Genomic DNA, 19,477 nt, shown 5'->3' with positions numbered 1-19,477 from the left:
ACAAAATATTTGTTCCCTATCCATTTGAACAAAGTGGACAAATATGCATTTGTCAAAACTTACAGTGCACACTCCAGTGTCCTCCATGGAAGTGTTTTCTGCACAGGATATCTTATTTTCCTTCAAGGCAATTATGCCCTACTATTGGCAATTATGTAACTACTATTGGAAGAACTTTTTAAAAAAATGTTACACGAAAAAGACAAAGCTAGCTTTAAACTGATTATTTCATATGAACATCTCAAATAGTTCGCTTTAATTGATTTTTAATAATTGGGTCATAAGTAGCTTTATTTCAGCAAGCTGTTTTTGCAATAATCCCTACTTTAAATGCCTATACTGGTAGCTGCTGCAGGATAATTCCCTCTTGTGAACAGCATCAATTGTTGTTTTAAAAATTTCTACTACAACCATTCACATAGACCTGTTAATTTGTAATGTGATTTATAATCTTCATTTTGTTTGTCCTCACAATAAACAAGTGAGGTTACTCATTATTTTTTCACACATAGGGAGTTTTGCCCAGCTCTAAACAATGTATTCATGAGAGAGATTGGACTTCAAGACAAGTTTCCCAGAACCACACCTAAGGGCTAAAACTGCACATGACAACTCATTTCATTGTTTGTCCTTGACTGCTTTCTTTCTTTTACACAAATTGCCGCTAGGGGCAGAGGGAGGAAGCAATCTGGATCAGGACCCTAGCATGGGGTGGGGATTAATCCTTTGCTAATACTTTGCCCTCTGCAGTCTCAGCCAGGAATAAGGTCTCATGCTACAAGAAATTAATAGACACATGAAGCAGTTCCACACAAAGTATGAATGTGCAAGGTCTCCCATCACGTGGAGCACCTAGGGATGTACATGCCCCTTTCAGACCTCAAACTCCATGTATGGAGGAAAAGGACAGGTCCAGGGGGGCATGGTGATATCTGGGGTGGGGCCATTGTATATGACCCCTCCTCTCACTCCATTTGTTTAAGCACAGAGAGCATGCATACAGTACTGGGGTTGTCAAGATGCTCACATCACAACTGGACTTCATAGAAGATTATAGGTTTTGAAGAGGGGATGGTTGAAGTGGTGGCCCAGAGATTATCAAAGTTTTTTTACAATTGCTTTTCATTGGTGAAAGCCACATTTTCAACTGATATGCTTTATTGGAACAGGACATGGCTTTTTGACAACTGTGTCTCTTTTCTTTTTTTAAAAAAATATTATCCTGCTCCCCAAAATTCTGTCAGTTGACATTGATCGCGGAAGAGCAGCTTTACTTCTTAAATGCTTCTAGTTGATGAACATTCTTTTCATGCTTCGCTTGTCTTTGGGACAAGCCTGTACGTACAAATTGTGCTTCATATTAAAGAATGCCTCTCATTGCTTCAACATAGTTTCATATACCCTCAGGTGAGGAAATCAGGATGAGCTTATATTACAGCAAGTAGTTTTGAAAATTAAACTTTAAATTGGTTAAACGCTAATGAACAAACATAGTTCTACAGAAACCTATGGATCTAGAACAAAAACACCTTTAGCTGTATTTTCAATACTTTACTAAACTGGACTTATTCTGGAAACATTCTTCACAGAATATGAAATATGTCCAGCCAGAACAGCCTTCAGGGGTTTAGGTTGAGAGAATCCTTCTTGACAGATCTCAGAGCACTGATATATACAGCTACTTTTCAAAATGGTTGGGCAGTTTGTGGACTTTAGACATGGTTGACATTGACTGCATTTGATCATATCTCAGTATGACAAGTCATGAAGGAGCCTTCTCGCCTCACACAGAGACCCTTGGCTCATCCCTTCCTGAAAGCGAGCAAACAAGCCGAGAAGTCTTCCGTTTAGTATAGTTTCCTGCTACGTCCAAACTGAAAAACTTTGGCCATATGTCTTGGCTTACCAAACTGAGATGAATATTAGAATACAACCTATGCCTCTTAATCATATAATAGGTATTCATATGACAATATTTAGCAATTTAATTTCTTCTACCTTAAAATTTCACAGAACACTTCTTTCTAAAGGTATAAACGTATAGCCTTCTAAAAAAAGTCTCCTTCGTATGCAATAGGAATGCAGCCCAGGATTCTACCGTGAGAACAGTGGCCTATTAACAGGACGGTGTGTTCCTTGCAATTGTCATGGAAATGCAAATAGATGCCTGGATGGTTCTGGAATTTGTATTGTAAGTAATAATAGCAAAGATTGTTGAGATTTATCACTGCTGTTAGTTACTAACCACTGACGTGCATAGTACTTTTGCTCTGTCCAGTACTGCACCAGATCCTAGTCCCTTCTGTCTAGTAGAGGGTAAAAAATTGTGCATGCAAAGCAATGCATATATTGAACCACTCCTCTGAAGTGAATGAGTTCTATGAGCACACGTGTAGTGAACTCATAAAGTGTAGTGATCTCATAAGGGTGTCTGCTTTGGTTTATTAGTACAAAAACAACAACAACACCCCAAAGAATTGCACGGTACCTTAAAAACTAACAGATGTATTATTGTGCAAGCTTTCATGGACTAGAATCAACTTCATCAGATGCATGGAGTATTGTCCAGTAACACTCCACGCATCTGATGGAGTACACCCTCAACCATGAAATATTTACCATAATAAAATTGTTAGCCTTCAAGGCACTGTGTATCTATTTGTTGTTTTTCTCGTAAACATGGGTAAAATATTATCCATCATACAGTATGTGTAAGAATGCAAGTTGCTTACCTGGAATACAAATCTGTGTGTCACAATAATAAATGGTTCCATCTCTCTAATCATTTGAAAATGGCACCCAATCTTTTAAAAATGCAACCCATTTAGCAATGCATTCCTCTTGGAAACTTTAGTTCACTGATCCTATTTATCTGAACCATGATTGTGGGTATGCTAGTATGATTATGCCAGCTGCTTGCTTTGCAGACTTTAAACACTCATTATAAAACTTTATTTTACAAAAAATACAGAATTGCTGCCACTTTTGTGTCTCCAGTTTTCCTGGTAATGTGTGGCTTATGTGATGTGATGCCATGGCACTGCAATTCCCACTACCATCTCAACTTGTTGGCTGTCTGAACCAGAGAGCGGAAAACATTCAGGACAGTAACCATGTCACGCATTGATAATAAGCTACACATTGATAGAAAGACTAGAAAGTGGTTGCAGCATGTTTCTCTTGTAGCAACTAGTTCTGCCCAAAGAGTGAAAGCTACAGAATGCATGTATAAGCATGTCAAGAGAAGGTAGTTCCGCACATTGGAAATGGACAGCTATAATGCAGACATAATTGGTCAATGTCTGATTTCTGCAAACTAATTTTGCAGCAAGATACAAATCTCATCTGAAATGAATTACGCTTTTAAAAGTGTAATTTACAATTCTGTTGCTAAAGAACTTGCACAAATATGAGCTCTAGTTGAAGGATCAGGGTTTGTATCAATAGCACTCTTTGGGCATTGATATCTTGTATTCTATTTCACTGCTTTTGTCTCAGTAGTTTATTCTGAAAAGTAATCATAGGATCTTGCCCCCTATTCACTGCATGGATTCACTGCCAGATTCATTGCATGGGTGCCTTTTTCATTAGGAACCTATTTTGGCTGCATTGAAATCCTCTGACAATGATTATGCAATACTTCCCTTGACTTTGGCTTCAACAAACCCTTTTGGTTTAAACATAGGAATTGTTAGCCAAATCAGCATGTTTCAGGAGATGTATGAATCATAAGAAATTTTGATTAGAGAAATGGGGCAGGCCATGACAAGAAAACACACAGGCAGGAAAATCAAGAGAAGACAAGGTTTGCTTTCTCAGCCTTGCTCCTGCTGTTTTAAGAGCCATTCAAACTGTGTTATAGCTAGTGCCATATATTTGTTACTAATTAATGCAGCTTGCATTCTGTGTGCATAGGTGGTCTCGACTGTTTGATGACTATTGGTTCCAAATTCAGATTGAAAGATGGACACTTTCAATTCATTTTGCAGAGGAAATAGTTTTTCCAGGGTGCAGTTATGTGTCCACATAAAGTAAAAAAATGTTAATTCATTGGTGGCAGTTTGATGATCTGATCAGGTTTTGTTGCTGTGACAGGTAACATTATGCAACAGAACGAAAGAACAATATCCCCCATCTCTCTCCCCTCTCTCTTTCCCTTTTCCCCCAAACCACAAGATGTCCAGGACATTAGTATCTTATACCAAACATAAACGAATTGGGGAAAAGACTGTATGAATTGAAAGTGGAGACGCTATATGTACTTTTCCTTTTTGATTTATTTATTTTGTAACACAATAAAATCTTCAATAAAAACTAATTTTAAGAAAAATTGTTGTACTTGTCCTGAGGCAATTGCCTCCCTGTATTAGTGCTGTTGTTCCAGTGGTGTTGGGAATGTTAAGTCCTATGCTAGGGCTGTGAGAAGTACAAAAAAAAATCTTTTATTGGACCAGTCTACCTAGATTTGAGAACTATATAAACTTGTTCAAACTAAAGGGCTAAAGAGAAAAAATTGGGTAGCAGGATATTCATTTATAGAGGGACTCGAATAGATTGTGAAATGAATCCAAAGTTGCTCACAAGTATTTGCATCACTTCCAACTAAGAGTCCGATTCTTGGATGTGTAGTTATTTAAACCACTGACATGTTAACCTGATGTGTGGATACTGTAATATTCTACCATCTCTGGCCCCAGCTGAGCAACTTTTCTATAATTCAAGAGAATGAAGACATTATCAAAGTCATATGTTTGTTCTTGTGGTAATATAATTGTGTGGAGGAAATGGCTTGGAACTGATCAACTCTAATTTTCTCCTGCTGATAATTGTTGTTAACTCTCTGGTTTTATATATTTGTACATATTTTAAAAGAATTGTCAGCATAATACTGCTGGCGAGAAGTGTGAACGCTGTAAAGAAGGCTACTTTGGAGATGCCACACAAAGAACCTGCAGGGCTTGTCGCTGTCCTTTTACAAGCAGGTACTGTGTGGGCGTGGGGGAGGGATGCTAGGAAAGGAGGGCTGTGTTTTTCTTGTGCTTAACACATTGACTGATTATTTGATTGATTAATTTCTATACCACTTAACATATTAAAAATATCTCTAAGCGGTGTACAGAACGCTGAAGCAACAAAAGACAACTTAAACAAAATATTACAAAAATACAGTTACATATAAAATGTTACAGTAATACAAAGTTACACACACACACACACACACACACACACATATATATATACACACACACACACACCACACACACACACACACACACACACATCAATATCAATTCATTTTCTTTCTGATACACCCTCCCTCTCAGGCTCTGGGTTCTTGCCCAGGATCCAAACAAACTTTCAGCTCACCCACAAAAGTCTCACATTAAAGAATTCATGGAAACAGCAGACATTACCCTAGTCTCTCACTCTAGATTTACTTTTTATGGGCAGGTTCAAGTTGGGCGGTACATCCTTAGGCTGCCCACAGCTGTGTCCCATTCAGCTGCACTCTCCACACCCAGTTCAGGTACAGCAGGTTAGTTGAGTGGTCCAGGGGGTCCAGAGGATGGAGAAAGGACCCCCTTCCACTGACAGCTCTTTCTTCACTCTTATTCCTCTCCTTCTCTTCCAGCTGCTTGACAAAGGTGTTGGACCATTCTGCCATGAAAAGAATTATGTTTGCTAAGTGTAGTTCTTTTTTGAATGCTTGAGGCTTCCTTGAGCATGTTATTCCTTAGATATGGTGTATTTTCCCATGTTAGTATGGTTCCCTAAAATGGGACACCTGATCCTATTATAGGAGTTCAAAAAGCTACTACTGGGTATATGGATGGGGTAGATTGCAGCTGTCTGATCTTCTTGAAATACCACCATTTGCCAAAAGAATATAAGTGGGACAATTAATGACAACAGTCCAAAAACAGTTATATATGCCTGTGTGGACAGAGCACACTGCAATGTGTGATAGTGGCCTTTTGGGTTTGTTTTCATTTCAAGGGGTGATAGGAATTGATGAAGATTACATTGGACCTGACTCTTCAGAATGAGCTTGGCTAAAAATGTTTGGGGTCCTGTGAAATAGCAAGACCCTGTAAGCACTTAAAATTTGGATAATTAATGGCCAAGGGCCTCAAACATTTGCCAGGTGCAAAAGCAGAGGTCAAGAGCCTTATGAAAATAACTGATAGACTATAGATAGATGATAGATAGATGATAGATAATGATAGATAGATTAGATAGATGATAGATAGATAGATAGATAGATAGATGGAGAGATAGTTGATGTTAAGTAGTTTTTTCCTGTGTAAACTCACAAATGGTTTCCCTCAGGAGTGTGTAGAAAGTGATTTTAAAAAAAGCAAATAATAGTGCATGTTTTACATCCTGATCCTCTTGCCTATGTTTGTGTTGCATGGTTGAATGGTGGGTGGGAGACCAAATTTTATCAAGATTCCCAAGGTGCAAGGATATTTTCTTGGGGGAAGGGAATTGAGAAACTACACCACAGAGGAGAAGCAGATGTAATAGCACCACTGTCTGAGCAATTTGATGTAGTGGCAGATCTCCTGCTTCCTCTCATGCCCCTTTGTCACCAACAGGCACTGTTCTTGTGCAATGAGTGAGATCTAGTGAATTGCACAGGTGCCATCATACTACACATGCTCAGTTCACTGGGGTTAGCAGCCACTATGAGCCTGATAAAGGGTGGGATGGGCTGGTAGCCTGGCATAAATGCCTTGATCTGCTATGTCGGTATAGACTAAATCTTGTGCAGAATTCAGAGAAACAATGAGTGAGTTGTCATAGAGATTGCCCATGGCAATGCATCACCAAATACAAAGATTTCTGTAGATAAAAACGCCTCACTTAGAATCCTCAAGGAAATGCAGTACATTTGTATTTGCTCAATAATAACACATCAATAGATGTCATTTTTATTCCCTATTTCCTTTTTTAAGGATTTGGTTGTTTGCATTGTTAAGCAGAACAAACTGTTCTCAGAAGGTCTATCTAGGCAGATAGGCAGCAATACACCTGGACTCTCAATGCTATTTGATATTTTGGCAGCAATTTAAATCTCAGCTTCTTGCAAAATATTGAAACCTGTCTAAATATGCCTGAAGTGTAAAACGTATTTTATATGTATTGTCTTTCTGTTCCTCCCCCCAGTTTTGCTAATGGATGCGTGGAAAATGGTGGAGAAATTCAGTGTTTCTGCAAAGAAGGTTATACTGGAATGCACTGTGAAAGGTGATTGTTTGTCTCAATATGGGTTTTCTAATTAAAAAGTGGCACATTGCAAAATATTAGTCTACACATCATGCTAAGCCAAACCATGGTTTAGCACAAACATATAAGCATGCAGGCTACTGAAGACAGGAGTGTGGTTGCTTCACTTCCTTGTCCCCTATTTTATGGCTCTGGCATGAGCTAAACCATGACCTGGCTCAGCATGTTGTCCAAATCCAGGCTTATGATTGAGCACTCTCCAGATTAACTGTGAGCCATCAACCTAGAACATGCCTGGGTTATAGCTTGTGGTTAGTGTGCAGAAAGCTAACTCACATGCCCAGGTTCAAGCAACACACTAGGCCAAGGTGTGGCTTAGCTCAATACAAGTCTGCAGCATAATAACCAGGGAGCAGCAAAGCAGCTACGGTCTTCTTTCCATAAGACCTCACACATGGATGTTTTCACCAAGCCATGGTCTGGCTCCGCATGACAAGCATATCAGCCCATTGTGTATTCTAAGGGTGTGCCATATTAACATACTTGGTCTACAGTCCAAGGTGCTGTGGGGTTTGAAAGCACACAGAAAGCTTTCTGCAGATACAACCTGCTGCATTCAATTCAGTGTTTTTGGAAGTCTGCACGTTCTGCTGGGATTGTGCACACTGTTCTTGGTTTTGACGTGAATTACGCAGATCTCCTATTGTACATGAGAGCCCTTGTATGCACTTTGGAGCATTTGGATCTGAGCAGCAATGTGAAATACAAGTGCAGTCCAAAGAAATTTTTAACTGCTAAAATTTTACTAATTTCAAAGGAGAGTACACTTCCCCACCCCTCTGTATTGAACCCAATATGTAATAATATGTTGGATAGCTCACTAAAGCATAGTTAAGCCTGACAAGAATTAACCTAAGTGCACTTCAAGCAGCTGCAAAAAGGATGCCTTAACTGTACAGTAGTTTGTTGTTTTGTCCAAACTGGCATGTAGTGGGTACTATTAAATGTGGTTCATTTTGAAAGAAGCCAACTTGAAATCAGCTTTGAATTTCAAAGGTAGGAATTGTTGGCCAAGCCAATGCAGTAAAAAAAGTTGGGTACTGTCACTTTAGCCTTGTCCACACTTCCACTTGCCCCATGCCTAGAAAGCATGGGTACAAGAGGTTTTGCAGCCTTCCCCCTTTCCCCGCTTCTTTCCCAGGAAAAGCCTACTCTTTAGTGCTCAGTTGGAGCAAACATCAATCTGGAGAAAACCCAAATTGCTGTTTGCTCCACTTGAGCACTAAAGAGTTGTTTGGGGAAATCAGTAGGAGAAGAGGAAGTGTGCCTAAGCCCTTTGCAATGTGTTCCTCTTAATTTAGACTTTTTGAAACATCATCTCTGTTGGATTATTTCTTTTCTCCCTAATCCTGGCTTGCATAATTTTGAATTAAGTTCTCTTTCTTTATGTTAATAATGACAACATAATTGAATTTCATGACCACATATTAATTTTCTTTAAGATTCCAGGAGTCCTGAATTACATGTCCAGACAATGAGGAGCAACCTACAACTCTGGCTGGACTAACTGGTCCTTTGCCTCGTAGGACAATAGTCTTCAACCTTTTCATATCCAGGAGCCATTTTTAACCTAAACATGCATTTGGGGACCCATTTATTAACCTTTTAACATATATTTGGGTGGTGGGAGTGCTGTAGTTGCGATCTACATTGAATCAGACCATGACCCACGAGTGAGTCCTAACCCACCAATTGAAGGCCAGTGTCATAGGAGATCTGAAAGAAACAAGATACAGCCAAGTTTTCCAGGGTTTGCTTTTTTTTTTTTGTCAACAGTTGGATTTGCTTTCTGCAGTCTTTCAGATGTTACAGCTAACCCCAAATGCTTGATGTGATGTGTTAAGAATTTTTGTGTGTGAAAATTTTGTCAGAATAGGCAATTACAAGTTAAATCTAATAAAATGGCTAGATTTCACGACTGGATTTTGTGCAAACCATAATGCCAGCAGAAGATGTTCCAATCTGAGGAAAAATGTATTAATTGCAAATTGTGCTTGTTTTCCCTGTGTAGCTGTGCTCCTGGTTATTTTGGAAACCCACTCAAATATGGAGGTTACTGTCAAAAGTGCAACTGCCCTGATAATGGTCAGCTCATGACCTGTGAGCGCCTGACTGGGGGTATGTAGAATTGTATAGCTATTCCTAGTGACTGTATTCCATTGAACTGTACAACACAAAGGAAATTGTGTGGACTCTGGACTGCCGCTGCCAGTCAGCGTAAACAATAATGAGCTAGTTAAACTGATAGTCTGGCTCAGTATAAGGCAGCTTTCTATGTTCCTATGCTGGAGCCAGGAAAGTTTTGCTGCTCAGGCAAGTTTCCAATCCAAACAGGAAGCTCTACCTGTTCAGGAGAGCCCAGCAACCAACCTGGTTGAAAGTGTTCCAAGCTGCAGTCTGGTAGCAGCTGCACAAGGTCCTAGCTCTAGCCCAGGTAGCTTTTGGCATAAATGCAATTCATTCATTCTTAATATGAATCGACTGAAATGCTTTCTTTCTCAAAGGTAATGTTAACTATCTTCCATTATGCAAAAGCTCCTTCACTAGAGTTGTGTTATTGGTGGATATATTCTGCAGAAAATATGTTGCCTTGCTGAAATTAAAGGTTGGCAGGACAAGTTTGATCTTGACTCAGAATGCAGTTTTATTTCAAGTTTTGAACTGCTTTTTCCACATCAGCAGCAGTATCACCTGTAATCAGCAGGCCAGTTATTTTAGTAGGTTCAGACATGATTGCGGTCTTCCACTAGATTACTGAAGCATTTAATTGCATCATCACAGACTGTCCTTAATACTGCACAGGCTGTAATAAAAGTTGCATTAAAGGAAGGTGCCAATTAAATATATCGTGCAATATATCTACAGGGGATTTCTACATGTGGTGGTCAATGGTTAAATGTGAAAGATTACATCCCCTGCAGTTTTTCCAATTTGAGCTTCTAGCTTCATATTTTCTTAGCCTGAACAGTTGCTTTCGATTCACACAGTAGCCGACAGACAATCCACTGAGAGGCTGAATTCATCTGGCCATGATAGCAGACACATGAATGTTCTGTAAAAAGCCTTTTGTTCCATGTACCTCAGGCTCAGTCCATTTTAAGTATTCTAATCCAGTGTGTTCATAGTATGGGCTAAACACAACCTGGAATCTCCGCCAAGCCATGGAATGTGAGAATAAGGGCTTGTTTTGAGGTTACTTATAGTGGTTTGAGAACTACTGGAGTCTGGGGTCACATAAGCAGCAGTCTGTACCATACCATGGCTCCTTCAAATGCCAGCATCAATCCTTCAAAGGACCAGAGCAGAATTGGCATGGTCTGGACCCATGGCACGGGCCCATGCTATGCAACCTTTGATTTCATTGTTGATCAGTATGGGAAAGAGCCAAATGCTGCAGAAGGAACTACTTATTTAATGTTTAGAGATTTTTTTGTCGTTTGTGGATTCCGATGCTTTATTCGGGTTTGGAATAAATGTATAAAATTCCACATGAAGTATGATCCTGGCCTGACCCAAGGGTGATTTATCCTTACAAAGGGCTTATCCACACTTCCTCTTGTCCTGCTGCTTCCCCCTGGAGAAAATAGCTAATTAGCACTTAATTGGAGCAAATGGCAATTGGAGCTTTCTCTGGATTGACGTTTGCTCCGATTTAGCCCCAAAGAGTGGGGTTTTCCTGGGAAAATTGGGGCAAGCTCAGACCTCTGCTTAGAATGTGCAGGACAAATGGAAACATGCTTGAACCTGTGATTTTGAGGCACAGGACAAGCGGAAATTTGGACAGGCCTAAAGATTAATTCTCGGGCCTCAGGGTTTTTTCACTGCAGACTTTCAAGGCTCATTTACATTTTTATTGTGAAATTATGAGCCTTACAGTCACTTTAACCGTTGTTCTGTTTACATGTTCAAGAGCTAAATCAGGGTCAAAGTTTTTTTAAATAGCAAGTTCAAGGGCTCTTGACTGGTCTCATTTTATCATTGTGTAAGTGAACAAGAGCGGGGTTATTGCCTCTGGCAGTTGTTGCAGAAGCAGACTTCAGAATGGCTTAAGATATAGCATGGCATTTTTGTTCATGTCAATGGAAGTTGTTATTTAAAGAGAACCAGTCTGTGACAATAACCCTGAGAACACCAATGACTCTGGGTAGTGTGAACTTACTTTCCGGTGTCAAGCTATTACTCAGCTTGGACAGCCTGAGACCTTTTTTCTAACCACAACTAGCAAGATGGTCAGAAAGCAAATGAAGCCATGTTGGCCCATGGGGTCAGAGGAATCCAAAATCCAGTGTCAGTGAGTGAGGAAGATTTCGAGTTCTCCAGAATTCTTCATCAGGCTGGAAGTTCAGCTAAGTAGAGGGTGGGTAGGGCAGAGCCTGGAAGATGTCCAAAGTTGCAATCTGCTAGCTCACCATATAGAGCAGCTGCACAAGTTCCTAGTTCCAGCCTAGATAACTTTTGGCATAGATGCAAGATATTCATCCTTAATGTGAATTTACTGAGATTATCTGTATTTAGCCACAGCCTTAAAATAAAGATACAGACTCACTTGGATTAAGTTTTTGGATTAGATGCTGTGCAGGTTTCAGGTTGCACCCAGGACTGCTGGGACAAAGGCACACACAGTGATTGATTCCTCAGTTAACCCTGATTGGTCTCTAAAGGTAAAGGTAAAGGGACCCCTGACTGTTAAGTCCAGTCGCGGATGACTCTGGGGTTGCAGCGCTCGTCTCGCTTTACTGGCTGAGAGAGCCGGCATTTGTCTGCAGACAGCTTTCCGGGTCATCTGGCCAGCATGACTAAGCCGCTTCTGGTGAACCAGAGCAGCGCACGGAAATGCTGTTTACCTTCCCACCGGAGTGGTACCTATTTATCTACTTGCACTTTGACATGCTTTCGAACTTCTAGGTTGGCAGGAGCTGGGACCGAGCAACGGGAGCTCACCCTGTCGCGGGGATTCAAACCGCCGACCTTCTGATCTGGAAGCCCTAGGCTCTGTGGTTTAGACCACAGCACCACCCGTTTTGTCTCTAGCCTTAAGTAAAACACATAAGCTCCTTGTTAGGTAGGCAACAGAACTGAAGAGAAGTAGAGATTAATTTCAGATGGTATCCTAGATAGAAACAAGAACAAAGGAAGCCAAATTGAGTAGCATTCTCTAGTACCTGCCAGAAAAGTTCCATCTTCCAGTAGTAGAAAACCTGCTAAGAATTATGGTTAATTTTCAGTGAATAAAGAGAGCATCCATTATATAGCGGTATCAGTTTTCTGAATGCGATTTCAAAATCTCATGCCTGATAGCTGTGTTGTATTATCATGTGATTCTAATTTGCTTCTTTTGCCCCCTAACCTCCAGAATGCATAAGCCAAGAACCAAAAGATATAGATCCTCAAGAAGATTGTGACTGTAAGTAATAATGCATGAGCAGTCTGGATGCTTGCTTATAGGGCTTCATTAAAGAGTCACCATTGTTTTAAATGGGAGACTGCAAAGGTCAACACATGCTTTGACAGTGAACTTATTCAGAAATGCTTACACGGGGTGGGGAACCCCTTGAGTGATATTCAGCCTACAGTGCCCTCAAATCTGTCTTGCAGCCCCTTCTCCTTTCATCTGCTCTGAAGAGAGTTTTTAAAGAAGCCTTCATTCCTGCTGCGTTCTGTGCTAGCCAAGGACACCAAATGAGCTAGAGGAGGGGAGACTCTATGGTTCTGCTCTCCCCCTTTCCCTCTTTGTTGATTACAAAGGGCTGGTGCCTACTTTTTCACTGAGCAAATCAGCTCTGCCCCCTCTCTCTCTCTTTCTGCTGATTGCAAAGGGGACTCAGCATCTGCTTTGTGTGGATGATGGTGGTGGTAGGAGTGGAGAAGGTTGTAGATGGATGAGTGTTGGGGTGTAGCTGTGGATGGTGTCTGTGTTGTTGGATGTCTCTGTGTGGTATGCGTGTGTGTATGGGGAAAACCATGTATGCTACATTGAACTCCTTGGGCTTGGGATATAAAGGCAATAAATAAGTGCGTATGTGTAGGAGAGAGAGAGAGAACATATGGGAGTGGTGATGATCTTCAGAGAGTGTGTTTATAGCGCCACTGCTAGGATGCACCAGTGCACTTTTCCTGACAAACTACCTCTGAGAGAATGCAGCTCTTGAGGTAAAGAAAAGGTTCTCCTCTATCCTACTCTTAAGGAAAATTGACAGGGAGTAACTCTAAAATAAGTCAAGACATACTAGGGAGGGCCTCAGGATTTGGTTACTGCCTTAAATGCACTTGAGCTTCCCCTGCCTTTGTTGTACATTTATAGCAGTAGATGACAGTTTGTGGAAAGGTGTTATTTTGGTGCTGTCATTCTCTGCCCATACAGCAAACTAACACTTTGCACTCTTTGGATGTGCTCTTTTCCATTCAGCCTGTGATAGCTGTGTAATTACTTTGCTGAAGGATTTGAGTACAATGGGGGATGAGCTCCGTCTGATTAAGTCTCAGATGCAAAACGTCAATGCCAGTGCCCACACATTGGGGCAGATGAAGCATCTGGAAGACCGCATCAAGGAACTGAAGGTAATGTGAAAAGCTGGCATTTCCTTACGGGGCTGGGGGAAGAAATAAAGGAATAGGTTTCAAATTAACTACACAATGTGATGGCCTTTAGAAGCAGCTGGGCGAGATCCACTTGTCTGTGACGTGATCCCATGTGGCTGAGGTTGGACTGATGGAGCCAGTTGCATGGTCCTTTCCTGTGCCGGTTCTTTGGGAAAGACCATGGCAGCCCAGTCCACATTGTCCTTGGGGTTCCCTTATAGGAAAATTCAGTTAGTCATAGCATAGCTCAGTCTTCCCCAGCCAGTGGTCTGAGATGATGTGATGGGAGTTGTAGTCCAACAAGTTCTGGAGGGCAGGAGGTTGGGGAAAGCTGGCATAGTTGCATGGCTAGTGCCCGGCACTGGCAAGGGGGAATAACTGTTGCTTGCTATACTGGCTGCAGATTCATTGGTGAGCACAATTACCATACTGTTCCGTGTATATGATGAGGTTTTTTTATTTAAATTTTTTGTTAAAAATTGGGGGTTGTCTTGTACACAGATAGTGCATACAACTCTGGGCAATTCCCCCCCTCCATTTTATGAATTTGGAGTCCCCCAAAATAAGGGGTGTCTTATACACGGGGGGGGGGGTGTTATACACGGGAAAATACAGTAAGTGCAGGTGCTTGTCTTTGAAAACCTACATTTTGTGGGAGCCCGGTATCTGAAAGATTGCCTTCTCCCACATGAGCCTGCTCTAGGAACAACCAGCAGGGTAGGTGTCAACATAGCAGTGGGGCCTGCCAGAGCACTGAAATGCTGGCATCTGCCCAAGGGTGCCATATTTTGGAGCTGGGCCTGCGTGGAAAGAGGAGCTTCCCACCTTCCCTTGTTTCCAGCTCCCATCAGCCCCTATAAGCAGCAGGAGCAGGAACAATGGAGGAGACTCAAGGACTGGTGGTTTACCACCATGGCAAGCAGTGTCTAGCACTGGCCGTGACATGGTCTATGATGGTTGCTGCTGGCCCGTCAGCAGCCACATGACTGCACATTGCTGACTTAGCAGCCCCTGTGACTCCACCGTCCAATACCCATCAGGTCCCCTAGCCTCAGCTGCTAGGCGTTGAACTGACAGAATTAATTAGGTCTGCGTAGTGCCATAAGGGACCTATTTATGCTCTGCTTTATTGAAGGTAGGGCTTAAGGCTTGTCTGTACGAAAGCTTTTCATGGCCCCAGTTCATCTCTTTAGCACAAACCCATAAGTTGGGGAAGTAAGACATGCTGGGTGGGATTTTGTATGCTCTGTCCAAGTAGACTGTGGCTTTGCCTGTCGTCCGTCTCATGCTGCTATGATGCCTGAACTGATATTCTGAATCTTTTCAGTCTGCCACATAAACTGTTACTAGCGTGGGTTATAGACAAGCTAGATGCCGAATACTTTAAAGGCATCTGGATGCACCAGATCTTTGAATCTGTTCTGACTGGCACCAAAACTCTAAATACATTTTTCTAGGAAGTAACAGCTTGCTCCAACGCATGCTTCCTCTGAAGTACATCAAACCGAGTGTAATGAGCTTTACTCCTACATGTATTGGTGTGGTTGCAACCTAAGTCTTTCAGTTGAATTCTTTCCTATGTAAATGACTTAGGATTCCTGTCTAGGTAAAATATGTTTTTGGCCCAAACTCATGCTGAATTCAGATACAGTTTTCAGCTCAGTCAGACATCCAATTTCCCTCTCTTTTTGGTGGCCTTTCTTTTCAGATTCTGTTGAGCCGCTATCGTACCGTTATTACAACTCACGGCCCAAAAGTGGATGAACTGGAGACAGACCTGCTTGACCTTAACCAAAATGTTAATGCTTTAAAAGAAAAGGTGAGCTGTTTACATTTTTTTATATATATATAAGAAGTGCTGGAATTTGCTGGTCAGGAAATGTCAGTGCCTTCACTAAAATTCTAATGGAAAGCCTACCCACAAATGGCAAGTCATGTGGGCACTGCCAGCTGGTATTCTGCCCTGCCAATTAGCCGAGAAGTGAGAAACAGATGCCCAGGGAGGAGAGACAATAATAGCCATATAAGGTGATCAGAAGAAAATAAAGAATGTGGTGTGAGGGGAGGAAAGAATGAAAGAGTTCAGCAGAAAGAGGAGAGCTAACAGGGGAAAGGTGAGGAGAAGTGGCAGACAGAAAGCTATCCTTCAGGAGGATAGAAAGAAAAGACAGGAAGACACAGGAAAGGAGGCCACCAGATAGCATACTGACTTGAACATCCCCAGACTGCAGCTGCAGCAAAAAAGCTGGAAACTGAAGGTCTGAAGGCAGTGACATTAAAGAGCACACAATGGAAGAAAAATAAAGATGTGAGAGGGGTGAATTGGGTAGGTCTGCAACCTGGAGGGTAGATATCCCCCTTTGGGATCCCTATGATGAGATCCTACAGGCTGAACACTGTGCCAATATCCTGGTGGGGCTTATTTATAATCAAAGACCTAGCACTCCCATTTAGGAACTGCCAGCGTTTTCCAGAGGACACAGGTGGAGAGGTATCCCTGTAACTGAATATGTTGTTGAAAAGCAGAACCAGGAAGCTTCCAGGAAGGTCCCAATTGTGATATTGCAGAGGACATAGCAGAACTAAAGATTAATTGTCCTTCTACTTGGGGTGATCCATGCTGCCTGGGCTACTCTGCCATAGATAACTGAAGGAACTATGTATGTAGTTTGGGGAACAAAAGCATTTATAGCTATCAGAATGAATGACTTGTAAGCATTATATCTTGGTTTCCTCTTTATTCATGGGGTCTTGATATGGTTGAAACTAGGTTCAAGGTGCCCTGCCCACTGAAGCCAAGGGCAACATGACACAAACACTTCTGATATTTCCTCTTGTAGAATCTTAAGAATGACCAGTAAATGTCAAATTCACCAAGTTTCTGAAATCTGTCATGACTTAACAAATTTTGTTAGCTACTATCAGAAACATTGAATTGTAGTAGCAAATACTTTTTAAAAACAAATATTGATTTGTGCTCTCTTCTTTTAAAACTCTTACTTCTTGTCAGGCTGAAAGCAATTACAAGAAAGCAGAGACGCTGTTCAACAAATTTAGTAAGACTAATGAAAGGGGAAAAGACTTGATTTCCAAGATACAAAGTGTTGCCACCAATATTAATGGTAAGAGTAATTGCTGATCTCCTACATTATTTTATTTGATCACAATCCTGTTTTGTGGAGATAAATTCCAGCTGATTTAATTCTCTATTGCAACTTGATATACCACGTTTCTCTGATGGAGTATTGTTATAAAAGGTGAGGTTTACATGGACCAGTGGTACCAAATCGTATGGGAAACAGCCTTGCTAGGAAAGCTAACCAATAAACTGAAACTGACACAGGGACAAATAGAAGAGGATGCCTTCACCCCACAATATGGCTCCCCTTCATCACATACACGGCCCAACAAGACAACAACAGGAACCCACCAACGGCATATGAATCAAACTGTCTTACTTGGCCCAACAAGCCCCCCCCTCACAAATGCAAACAAACCCCATTACAGACAACCAACCATACCCTGGGCCTCCAACCTCTCTCACTACGAAGAAAATGTAACAAGCAAATAGAAAGAGAACCTATCTAGTTGACACTGACCCAAAACCCCACACATACACTGTAAAAAATATGAATTTCACCACCCTCCCTCCTCTTCTCCGCAACCTTATACTGTAAGGTAAAGGTACCCCTGACCATTAGGTCCAGTCGTGACCGACTGGGGTTGCGGCGCTCATCTCGCTTTATTGGCCGAGGGAGCCGGCATACAGCTTCCGGGTCATGTGGCTAGCATGACTAAGCCGCTTCTGGCGAACCAGAGCAGCGCACGGAAACGCCGTTTACCTTCTCGCTGGAGCGGTACCTATTTATTTACTTGCACTTTGATGTGCTTTCGAACTGCTAGGTTGGCAGGGGCAGGGACCGAGCAACGGGAGCTCACCCCATCGCTGGGATTTGAACCGCCAACCTTCTGATCAGCAAGTCCTAGGCTCTGTGGTTTAACCCACAGCGCCACCCGCGTCCCTTTACCTCATACTGTACTCAACACTAACGTCTCATAAAAAATGTGACGGATCTGTAAAAAAGACTGTGCAACTTGAAAAAAGAGACAAGGCATGTACTTTTGTAAACCAAGAAAATCTTTAATAAAATAAAATAACATAAATAAAAGGTGGGGTTTATGAGCAGTGGCTTTAGATGTGGTTATTGATGAGAAATTCTTATGCATGATTATTGCCCTACATTAAGATCTGACATTATGCTTACTTCAGAAGTGTTATTGAAAATGGCATCTTTGTGGTAATTATCCTCCCCCAATTTGTAATGTGTAGAATGAAGTGAGGAACCTCAGGCCTGGTGGCCAAATGTGCCCACCCCCCAAACCTCTTCGTCTAGGCCTCAAAACTCTTCCTAGGCCATACTTTTCACTGGCCCTGCTTCATGCCCAGGCTGTTGTTGTTGTTGTTGTTTAGTCATTTAGTCGTGTCCGACTCTTCGTGACCCCATGGACCAGAGCACGCCAGGCACTCCTGTCTTCCACTGCCTCCCGCAGTTTGGTCAAACTCATGTTAGTAGCTTCGAGAACACTGTCCAACCATCTCATCCTCTGCCGTCCCCTTCTCCTTGTGCCCTCAATCTTTCCCAACATCAGGGTCTTTTCCAGGGAGTCTTCTCTTCTCGTGAGGTGGCCAAAGTATTGGAGTCTCAGCTTCAGGATCTGTCCTTCCAGTGAGTACTCAGGGCTGATTTCCTTAAGAATGGATGCATTTGATCAAACGCATCATGCCCAGGCTACTTTTGCTTTATTGCAATTGCAATTTAACTCAGATAGTCCTATTCCTTGTCTGGATCGAGGATAAAGGAGAGTATACAAATATGTATATAACTATCCTACTGTCCTAAAGTAACTTTCACATTTGTTGCTTCAACTGCTTTTGCCTCTGACTCTCCCCACCACAAGCATGTTGCCCAGAAGGGAATGCCGCCCTCAGACTGAAAAACATTCCCTACATCTGATATAGAAGTTCAAATCCCATGGATTGCCCTCATGATGCTGCCCTGCCCTGCCCTGCTAGGAGCTGCCAAAAAGTGAAGGTGTCTAGGAGGATGATCTGTGCAGTAAAATACTCTTAAGTGATTCTCAAACTTCTTCCTCTGGGTCACACTTTCAGAATAAACATCTAATTTTTTTATTGATAAGAAAAACATTGGAAAACAAAAAGAAACAAATCCGAAGCAGTGCTTGATTTATAACATAGAACACAACTACTTTATAATATGATCATAGGACACCACATAGTATAAAACAATACAGCTGCATAAGAACATGAATTATCCCCTGAACACTTGATGCTCTTGCTCTCATTTTGAGAAGAGATCTATCCATATTATGAATGAATGAATGAATGAATGAATGAATAAATAAATGCTATTTTATACTACAATGAAATGTGCAAATGTTTCTTTGTCCTTGAATCTTCCAGCCACACTTGCCATCTCCTCCTGCCACACCCTTTGAGAACCACTGCTTTTAAGTAGAACAGCTAAGGAGTGGACAACTCACCAGGGGAAAGTTGTTTTGGCATCATTCCCTTGGCAAGATAGACATA

The 19,477-nt window shown here is 41.6% G+C and overlaps 1 protein-coding gene across 1 annotated transcript in view; it reads left to right on the top strand.

Annotated features, from left to right (window-relative positions):
* Positions 1-19,477, top strand: part of LAMA3 (laminin subunit alpha 3) — a 132,604-nt gene that overhangs the window by 80,300 nt on the left and 32,827 nt on the right. The window contains exons 42-49 of the mRNA XM_053396385.1: positions 2,078-2,191; positions 4,873-4,982; positions 7,171-7,251; positions 9,302-9,408; positions 12,644-12,694; positions 13,697-13,848; positions 15,578-15,688; positions 16,880-16,991. Coding sequence (XP_053252360.1) covers positions 2,078-2,191; positions 4,873-4,982; positions 7,171-7,251; positions 9,302-9,408; positions 12,644-12,694; positions 13,697-13,848; positions 15,578-15,688; positions 16,880-16,991 — 838 coding nt within the window. The remainder of the gene's footprint in view (positions 1-2,077; positions 2,192-4,872; positions 4,983-7,170; positions 7,252-9,301; positions 9,409-12,643; positions 12,695-13,696; positions 13,849-15,577; positions 15,689-16,879; positions 16,992-19,477) is intronic.

This window comes from Podarcis raffonei, chromosome 7 (assembly GCF_027172205.1).
Source record: "Podarcis raffonei isolate rPodRaf1 chromosome 7, rPodRaf1.pri, whole genome shotgun sequence".
Lineage (NCBI taxonomy): Eukaryota > Metazoa > Chordata > Lepidosauria > Squamata > Lacertidae > Podarcis > Podarcis raffonei.
Note: the sequence above shows the minus strand (reverse complement) of the source record. Positions and strands in the feature narration are given on the sequence as shown.